Below are 9,448 nucleotides of genomic sequence, written 5' to 3'. Positions count from 1 at the left end.
ACTCGCGGCGGCCCGGCATTGCTTCCCGTCTGCTGCCGCCTCTCCCGCCGTGGTTGCCCCAAGGGCTGGGCAAGGCGGGTTAATGTCCCCACCAGGCTCTGCCCAGCGCTGGCACCTGCACAGCCAGTGGGCAAGGACCGCCAGGGCGGTCAGGGATGTGCAAGTGGAGGGGCTTCCACAGGCTCCCGAGGCAGGTCAGGAAACACCCGGCTCTTCCGGTAATGGACTGTGCAAAGGTTTAAAAAGGCGGCTATTCAGTCCGTCCTATCTAGAGCTGCATCTTTTGCTCCAAAGGGAACTACAAAGGGAGAGCTGCTTCCACAGGCTCCCTGACTTCTGGGAGATGCTGATAGAGGTGCCTCTCGCTCAGAGCTCCCTGTGTCTGACTTAGTGGTGTGAAACAAGTGGAAACATCTGAGGGAATCCTCAGCATTGCCCTGTTTTGAAATACTAACTGGTCAGAAGTGTTGGGCAGAGTTTCACCAGTCTTTTGTTCTCCATGGAGATTACCCCATCTCTCCTAAACAGCTTAGGTGCTTTCTCATCTAGCATTTGCCTATGTTCCCTGGCATCCAGCCCTCAATGTTTGGCAAACTTCTGTTGTTGAGAACAACACTCCTTGCTTGCAGAGCTGGATTTGATCACTACCTTGACCACATGCTGGAGCAGATGCTAAGGGAAAGGGCCCTGCAGGGGCCTTGGTGACCCAAGCACAGTGGAAGAGTCAAGTTAAGGGAGCTATGTGTCAGTCTCCTCTGGTCTCCGCTCCCCACCTGAGTAGCCCTTGCTCCCAAGCTCCTGCAAGTTCCACCCTGGAATGAGAGAGTGGTTAAAAAGCAAAGATCCCTGCTTCTAACCAAAGCACAGCAAATTACTCCACGGCTTTCAGATCTCAGTCTCTTTATTAGAATTCTCACCCTAATAATGAAGCTGAAAAGGGGCCACATCACATGGTAGAAAATCACAATGGCTGTAAATTCAGCAGAATGGCTTTTTGCATGACATCTTGCTGCCATGGGCCCTCCACAGCAATGGCAAGAGGCAGATGGAGGGGGCCACAGGGGATGAGTGATGGGAAAACACCAGACAAGAGAAACTTCAACTGCCATGACCACAACTGTGCTTGGCAAAGACAGCTGGGAGCAATCTGCAGCTAAACCTGTGATCCTCTCATCTGCATTATGGTTGTATTTAAGCTGAATGTGCTGGCTCCTGTGCCTGGGCAGCCAGTCATGGAGAGCTGCTTCCTTCTCCTGTCATGGCAGGGGTGGTACTGCTGGCTCCCCTCCCCTCTCTCCCGGCCCCATGTAAGTGAAGCCCCCCCGTTGTGAAGCCTGCGGTAACTGTATGATTCAAAAAGATGCTGTACCAGTTGTAAGGGACTGTGTTGGACACTGTTTATCTCAACATTGCTGTTGGATCACCACCACTTCCTGGCCTTAATGTCTTGTTGACATGGAGAAGTATGCTCTGGAGAAGATGAACTATCCCTGACAAAACCACGACATCACCCAAAGTTAAATCAGGGCGAGGAAGACGTGCAGGCTGTCACGAGCACCGTGAATGCCGGAGCACACACGCATGGAGGACCACAGGGCGGCACATATTACAATGAGCTCCATGAAAATGGGTGGACTTTTTCGAGAAATAGTGGGGACTGGGATAATAAAAGGACTGCGTACTCCTCTCTCGGGATGCTTGTTATTTCTCTCCTCTCACTCTTGCCATCACTCTTGGAGTTTGGAGCACCATCACCTGCACCGAGATCGAGCCAATGGTACATCACTCGATCCGTGGTGGTGGTAATTAATCTCGCTGCATCTCTACCATTTTCTTGCTTAGAGATTCTGACTTTTCCTTCCTTTTTCTCTCTGTCCTATCGCTATTACTAGTTGTGTGTAAAAATAAAGTTCACAAGGTTGTACGGCATCTAAACTCATTTGTGTCTTAATCTCTCTCTTGAGATTGTGTAAGAACCCTCCCCAATATCGGATTGGGACACCAGTGCCCCAAGGATCTGATTATGAAAGCAAATAAAGACCTGCTCTCTTACAGCTCTCCTGTCCTGCACAGCTCCTCTTGGAAAACCTGGTGGATTTGCTCCCTGTAGCTATGTCTGTGTTTCTGCACTGCTTGGAAGCATGTGAGAGAACCCTCAGCATGGTCCTATTTCATAACACAAGGTAGTCAGAGGCATCGGGCAGACTCTTAGCAGATTTTCCTTGCTCATGAAGATTGCTTTTGCTCTCCCTCTGAAAGTGTCATGTGCTTTCTTATCTGGGATTTTTATGTACAGTCCAGAATCTGTCCTCCATCATATAGCAATTTCACCTTGTGTGATCCAAGGAAAAATACCCTGTACCCAACAAAAACTCATCTAATTAGTTCAAGGAATTCTGATCCCATTTTCTCCCTATAATTCCAAAGCAAAAAGGATACTGCATTCTTCTGAAAGAAGATTGTACTGACTATAAATCAAGCAGAAGAGCATCTTGATTAAAAAGAAGCCCCCAGTCAGAGTACATACTTCTGAAGGGGGGGCAAACCCAAGGTGCAGAAGACAAACACCTCATCCAGTAAGAACTGGTTCCCCGCAGCCTGAGAGCTCTCTGCCATAGACCCTGGCATCCCAGTTATAACATCCCATATTGTATCTTTCCTGCTGCTTTGTGAGCTTTGAGACTTTTCCGTTTACATTCAAGGTAAACCTGGTGAAATCCCTACACTGCATTTTGAGGGGGTGTTTTAAAATATGACCAGAAGATACTAAGCATGCAGAGGAGAAGTAAACTCTTTTTTTTCTCTTGTTTATATGTATGAAAACTCAGTTCTGGCCAGGTCATAGAGTAGTGGCACATGATGAGATGTCAAGGCAGCCCTGGCAGCACCTGCGGCAGGGTGGGCTTGGCACAGCCGGTCCCCTGGCACTGCAGGAGCACCTCCAAAGGCTCTGCACAGGCCCCCACACCCCCACAACTGCACAGGCAGTCCCTGCCCACCCTCTGAGGCCAGCTGCCATGGGGGCAGCTTCCACACAGCAAGTGCAAACATAGGGCAGGATCTTGGGAACAATATGTCGTCAGGCCTGCTGGTTATTACTCTTGCAGAAACGGACCCAGTGGAGGTCATGCAGCTGCAGCCCCATACCCAGGCTTCTCTCCTAAACTCAGTGAAGCTGCAGGCTTCCTTTGAAAAAGGTTGCCCCTTTCTCCGAATTCATACATATGGGGAATTCACAACAACAGTTTGGGTATTTACATACATGTAATGGAGGTCAGCTACCTGTGGTGAAAAGGATGAATCCAGACACTTACGAGAAGATCCAAGTACTAGTACTTAGCAGTAGCAGTACTAAGGGTATACCCAGGTTTCTGACAGACTGACTGATCAAGGACCGATTCTGCTGTATCAGCCATCCCTTTCCTTCTGGCAGACATTCTCAGGCCATTGATCAGATTGCTGCATGGGGTTATCATGAGGGGTGAGGTACAAGATGAGATGAGTGGAAAACTGCACAGAGGAAGCGCCCTGTGGCAGATAACCACTTAGAAGCGCAGACCTGTCTCACCCATAGATAGATTGTAATGCCAGTGTATTCTTGCACTTTTCCTGTTTCTTTCCAATGGCACAACTGCTTCTCAGTTCCACTCGCCTTCTGCGAACCTCTTCACCACCATGAGGTCATTTCGGAAGTCCATTCTGACTGAATCACTTTAGGTCACATGGGGATACCATCTCTAGAGCAGGGAAATGTAGCAGGAACCCCTTTTTGCAGGATGAGGCCAGAGTCAAGACACACACCAATATGGTTAACAGTCATGCTCCCCACTTTATTATAAAGCAAGTCCTTACATATTCTTGTGCATGCTAAAAATAGCAGCAAGTCCTTATGTACTTGTTGTGCATTCTAAAAATAGTGACAAACCCTTATATACTTGTTGTGCATTCTAAAAATAACAGCAAGCCCTTACATACTTGTTGCTACCTTGCATTACTCTTGAGCATGCTCATTTCAAAAAAATAGCTCGTCTCAGTACTTTCCACAAACATTGCTACCCACACACAGCCAGTAGATAAGTTCCTGCTTTTGTAATTCCAATGAGTTCCTTCTTTATCAGTTTCTTCCTTAACAAGAACATTCTTTTCTTCTGGCCTTCTTGCTTTTAGATACCGTAAATCTTCTGACCCGAATGCTGTTTGTACTTTTGCATTGTCAGTGTGTATGGAAAGTCCAGCAAGCCAGCATACACACCCACAGGGAAACAGAAAACAAAGGGCAGCTGTGGGAATGATGAAAGTCTCCCCTGGTGAATGTATCTCAGATCTTCCTTATGTAAGTATAGAGAAGATCAGAATGCCAATTATCTGAACAGGTTTTCCTCTCCAATGCCAGATCCTCAGTGATGAAGTGTGGCATCAGAAGGTTTAACAAGGGCTCTCATAAGCATACACATTATCAGGCTGTTGTAGCTGGAGCAACACGGGCTGGTCACCAACCCTCCCTCCTTCTCCTCAATGGGAGAAGTCCCTGCTTGGAGGCTGATGATCTGTGTGTGGGTATGGGAAATCAACTGCTATGAAGCCTTATGAAATCAAACAATTGCCTGTTTTCTCTTTATCAGCACCACTGCACTGTGAAGTCATCAGTACCCAAGAAGGGTACCTTTGGATCCAATATTATAAAAAGCCATAGAATAGATAGGCTTCAAACAAACACTCTAATTTAAGACACGTCAAAAATCAAGGGAATTGGGTGAACTTAATTTTGACCCATCTCTTCGTATTTGATTGCATTAGAAAGTGAGAGATCATGCAGATTTCTTTAAATTTTGCAGAAAATGCCATGTGCTTTTGGCTGAGCTACACAGAGTTTTCCTTGCTAGCCATTGTCTATAAAATGAGGACAATCATAGTTTTTTACCTTGCCTTGGGTTGCAAACTGAAAAGTATTGATGCTTAAGAAATACAGAGACCTTCAGTGCTGGATGACATTAGCGAACGAAGGAGTAGTGCTATTGCAAGTGTATTTGTAGCATTATTATGTATTCCACATCCATTATTATGATGACAATGAATTCAAACATGCATGGAAAATGCATTCCTATTTTTATATAGGGAACAAAGCACGAAGCAGATAAATTACTTTCTTATTCCATACCTGAGAGATCAGGTTGTCACTAGGTCTGAAATCCTTTCAGCATGTTTAGGCATCTCATCATTTTTCTCAGTGGAATTCAGTGCAGTGATCCTGAAGTGAAGACAACTGTATGTCGAGCAGTTAGTGACCCACAAGAGAGTTAACCCAAGCACGCCCAGGCCTGTGCTGTGCCTTGCTGCATGTACAGTGTGGCCTTCAGGCTGCACCGATTCCCTGGCCGCAGCAGGAACTCAGCCTTCCCTGCAGAGTCTTCAGGCAGCTCCCATCCAGCACCTGCGCTTATGCCACCCTCATGGTCTTGCCTTTATTGAACAGTGCAGCAAGACATTCTCATGTGAACATTGTTTCTGTTTGACTGTACCATGATAAACAGACCCGTTTCCTTATACAAAAACCTTACAATATCTTGAAAGACCAAAAGGGGAGAATCTGCTATGGACCACGTCTGCATGGCGTGCTGCATGTGGGTTGGAGTCTTGTTACATGCTACGCTGCTTGGGGTTCCCAGCATCTAAAGGGATGTAAGATTATCTACACTATTCTCTTCTGAGAATGTTAGCTCTGATAAATACAATTTTTAGTGATAGCTTCCAGAATGCGAGTGCCTTTCTTGCTGGGATCATAATGAACCAGCACCTCCTAGTGCAAAACACTTGGTGTAGTTAGGCTGTCTCAGTGAGTAATGCCTTCTGGAGAAAGATTTGTGCTGGCCCTGCACAAATCCATGAGGGGTATTTGCAAGGTGTTTAGCCCAGTTGGTTTCCTTGGTGTATTTAGAAACTGAGGAGGAATTATCAGAATGTCCCACCCCAGCTGAAGGACTATGCTGTCTTATCATACATAGAAAACAGGGGCGGGGACAGGATGTACTGGGTCTGGTTGAGCTGGAATTGGTTTCCCCTATATCAGCCCTCACGGTGCTGTGGTTTATGCTGGGAGCAGGCAGGGTGTTGATAGCACCCTGGTGTTGTGGCTCCTGCTGAGCAGTGCTTACACAGCACCAAGGCTTTCTGACATTTCCCCCCTGCCCCCAGTGGGACGGGGTGGGCAAGGTCTTGGGAGGGGACACAGCCAGGACAGCTGGCCCGAACTGACCAAAGGGATATTCGACGTCTGCTCAGTTTAAAGCTGTGAGAAAGGAGGAAGGGGGTGGGATCACCCTGGGTCCTCCGAGGCAACCACCATAGGAGCCCTGCTTCTGAGAAGGCCCCACATCGCCCGTTAACGGGAAGTAGAGAATAAATCTGTTTGCTTTTTGCTTCAGTGTGCGGACATTTGCTTCATTTTGCTTACATTGAAACTGCTTTTGTTTTACCCACAAGGGTTGGGGGTTTCTTTCCTATCTTATTTTCTTTCCCCTTTTTGTCCTGTTGAGATAAAAAAAGGGGAAGGGGGGAAGTGATAGAACAACTTGGTGGGGTCAAACCACCACACAGGAAAAGCTAAGGAGAATTTGTGCCATCTTTGGTTGTTACTAACATGCTTGAAATGGACACGGGGGTGCTTACAACCAACACAGAAAGAGCTGTGTGCGCTGTGCTGCCGGTGCCTTCCATACGCCACTGTGGTGCAAGCATCTAGGGGATGGCCACTTGCACCCCAAGTGCCTGCGGTGCAGGCAGCCACGGCGCAGGTGCCTCTGGTTGCAAGGCAGGCATGCAGAACAGCCCAGGGAGGGCACCAGAGGCACGGGCTATTTGCCAGGGGGATGGATGGTGGGAGGAGGACAGCCCGATCCTCTGGTGAGGACAAGTAGAGAGAGGGGTCGGACAATGAGTGCAGCAACAGCATTTCTGTCCAGCCACTAGTGATTCACAAAGCCCCCAGGGGCACATCAGCACGCTCTCGTGGTGTGTGATTTTATACATCCCAAGTTTCAAGATTTAGCAAAAGCGTATGGGCAAAAAAGGGAGGAAAGGCAGGCACACCAGCTGCTGCAAGTATGGGACTTTGGAGGAGACGGAGTATGCTTAAATCCTGAACAGACTGCGTGGGTGAAATCTCACAAAATTCTGACGACCCAGCAGCTTGGAGGAGCACAGGGTAATGCAGCCTGCTCCTTGTGGGTATGACTTCAGGACGCTTTAAAGACAGAATATCCTCTACCTCCCGCCTGCAACGATAAAACAGCATTGTGGAAAAGGATACCTGAGGCTTGTCAGTATTTACGGGAACTGGCCACATGGCCAGGCATGTATTCGTGTGTTGTTAGGTCCTGATACACAACTTTTGCACTCAGCATGAAACCCTCCATATTAGAGGGTGCCCCATTTGTCTTGAAAGGTCTACTAATTTCCTTACTAGGGGGTGCCGTGGGAAAACCGGTGGGGGAGGTTATTCTATCACTAAGACAGCTTGCAATTACCAGACTGAAAAAGAAGACACGGCCTGAAGCATTTCAAGTGCAGCAGTTCATGTTCGCATAAGCGTGTCCTGCTGCGCTGCTCAATAAGGGCAGGACCACGCAGGTGACAATCGCAGAGAGTGGGAGCTGCCTGAGGGCTCTGCTCTTAGGAAGAGTTGGCTGAGTTTTTCCTGAGGCCAAGGGATCTCTGCAACACAGCACAGGCCTGAAGGCTACACCATATGTGCAGTACAGGCACATAGAAAGGTGACCATCACCAAATTAGCCTGTGAGTAACGAGTACTTCCTGCAGTAGGGCAGGCTGCTTTAAAACACTGTAAACACAGAGATGATTTACAGACTGCAAGAAAGTTCACTAGCTTCCTGAAGTTACCTAGGGTGTACTAATACAGCTGGTGAAAGGAAGAAATTAAAAAATTAAGCACTTCCTTTCTCTTGTCATACAGTCATGCAGAATCTCTCCTAGAGCTGATACCCACTTTAATCAGAATATTTGATTTCTCTACCCACGCCAAGGCCCTTCTCTGCCCCCGGATGTGAGATACTGTGATCCAGACCGCTGATTCACGCCTAGCAGGTGTACCACGAGAACAAGACAGAACACCTTCTAAACAAACGATGTTTATTTTGTAAAAAAATAGTTACACTTGCACCAGAGGCTTCTTTGTAGTCAGAATGCCCTTCTCAAACAGGAGAGTGGCTAGAGAAATCTTGTCCTCCAAGGTTTCACATGGAAGGGTATTCACACTGACGTGGTTTGGATAGGAAGACAGGAGAAATTCGATACTGTCTGTATACTCAGGATCTATCTCAAGGAACTTGGGTTCTTCCTTGTGATACACTCTTGAGTTTTCCGTTGTGTAATACAGCATCACACCTGCTTCTTCGTTACACAATCTAATGACACCATGGCGGAGGAGGCGTACTTCTGTGTCTTTTGTTATCCGTATATCGACATCGCAGGGGCCTCCATCTTGCCACCGGGCTGGGAAGCCGTACACACTCTGTGCCTTTTCACTTTGCGTAAGCACTGGGGGGAGACAGTCATGAAGAAAGGACTTGGCTCTCTGATCCACGGCAGCATCAATGGGTGCATAGTCCACGAGTTTCTTTATCAGGTTCTGCACCTTCTCCATAAAGGCCGTCCGGCGAGCATCACGTGCGTCCGAGTTGGCGACCCCCATGTACCCCAGGTAGTCCATGGGGAGCCCTTGCCGGTACTCCACGTCCTCCTCCAGGGCCATCTGCAGGGCGGCTGGGAGGAGCTTCTCCAGGAGGTCCCCCCAGGAGTTCCTCTGGTAGGAAGACACAGTGATGTGGAGCGAATGCGCGTCAGGGAGACAGTCGCCCTGGTGGATAAAGCCGCGGGGGAAGTACAGCAGGTCCCCGGCCTCCAACACCGCCTCCAGCACGGGCTCGCCGAGCTCTGCCTGCGTGAGGTTGGCACTGGAGAACTGGGGCAGCACCTCAGCGTCCGTCCGGGGGCTGTAGACACGCCAGTGCTTCTTCCCCTCCAGCTGCAGCACGAAGGCCTCAATGTCATCGTAGTGGGGGGCGAAGCCCTGCGTCCCCGGTGGCGTGAGGTACGTGTTGGCCCCCGCCATGCTGCCGAAGTGCTCCTGCAGGATGGAGAGGAAGTGCCAGACGGTGGGGGAGAAGGTCTGGGGGCTGAGCAGCCGCAGGGAGCAGCCGTTCTGGTAGAAGTCCCAGACGACGGCGGGCAGGGCCCGGCCAGAGGGGTTGTGCGTCTCCCGCACCCCCTCGGCGTAGCTGGTCACGTCCAGGTGGGTCCCGAAGTGCACCTCGCCGCCTCGCAGGGCGGCCTCGAAGTCGGCCGTGGAGAAGAGCCCCGCGTAGTAGCCGGGGTCCCCCCGCCGCACCAGCAGCGGCGCCCGCTCCCAGTGCCGCGCCAGGAACAGCGCCGG

General features: G+C 49.3%; 1 protein-coding gene across 1 annotated transcript; it reads right to left on the bottom strand.

Moving 5' to 3' along the window:
• Positions 1-8,128: 8,128 nt before the first annotated feature.
• On the bottom strand, positions 8,129-9,448 carry RIOX1 (ribosomal oxygenase 1; the record flags this gene model as incomplete). The annotated part of the gene is made up of 1 exon (XM_026849321.1): positions 8,129-9,448. A coding segment is annotated over one exon (1,284 nt), but the record flags the coding sequence as incomplete, so codon positions are not given.

The sequence above is a fragment of the Athene cunicularia genome (assembly GCF_003259725.1).
Source record: "Athene cunicularia isolate RWA chromosome 5 unlocalized genomic scaffold, athCun1 chr5_part1, whole genome shotgun sequence".
Taxonomy (NCBI): Eukaryota; Metazoa; Chordata; class Aves; order Strigiformes; family Strigidae; genus Athene; species Athene cunicularia.
The sequence above is the reverse complement of the archived record's forward strand: the minus strand, read 5'-3'. Positions and strand labels throughout refer to the sequence as shown.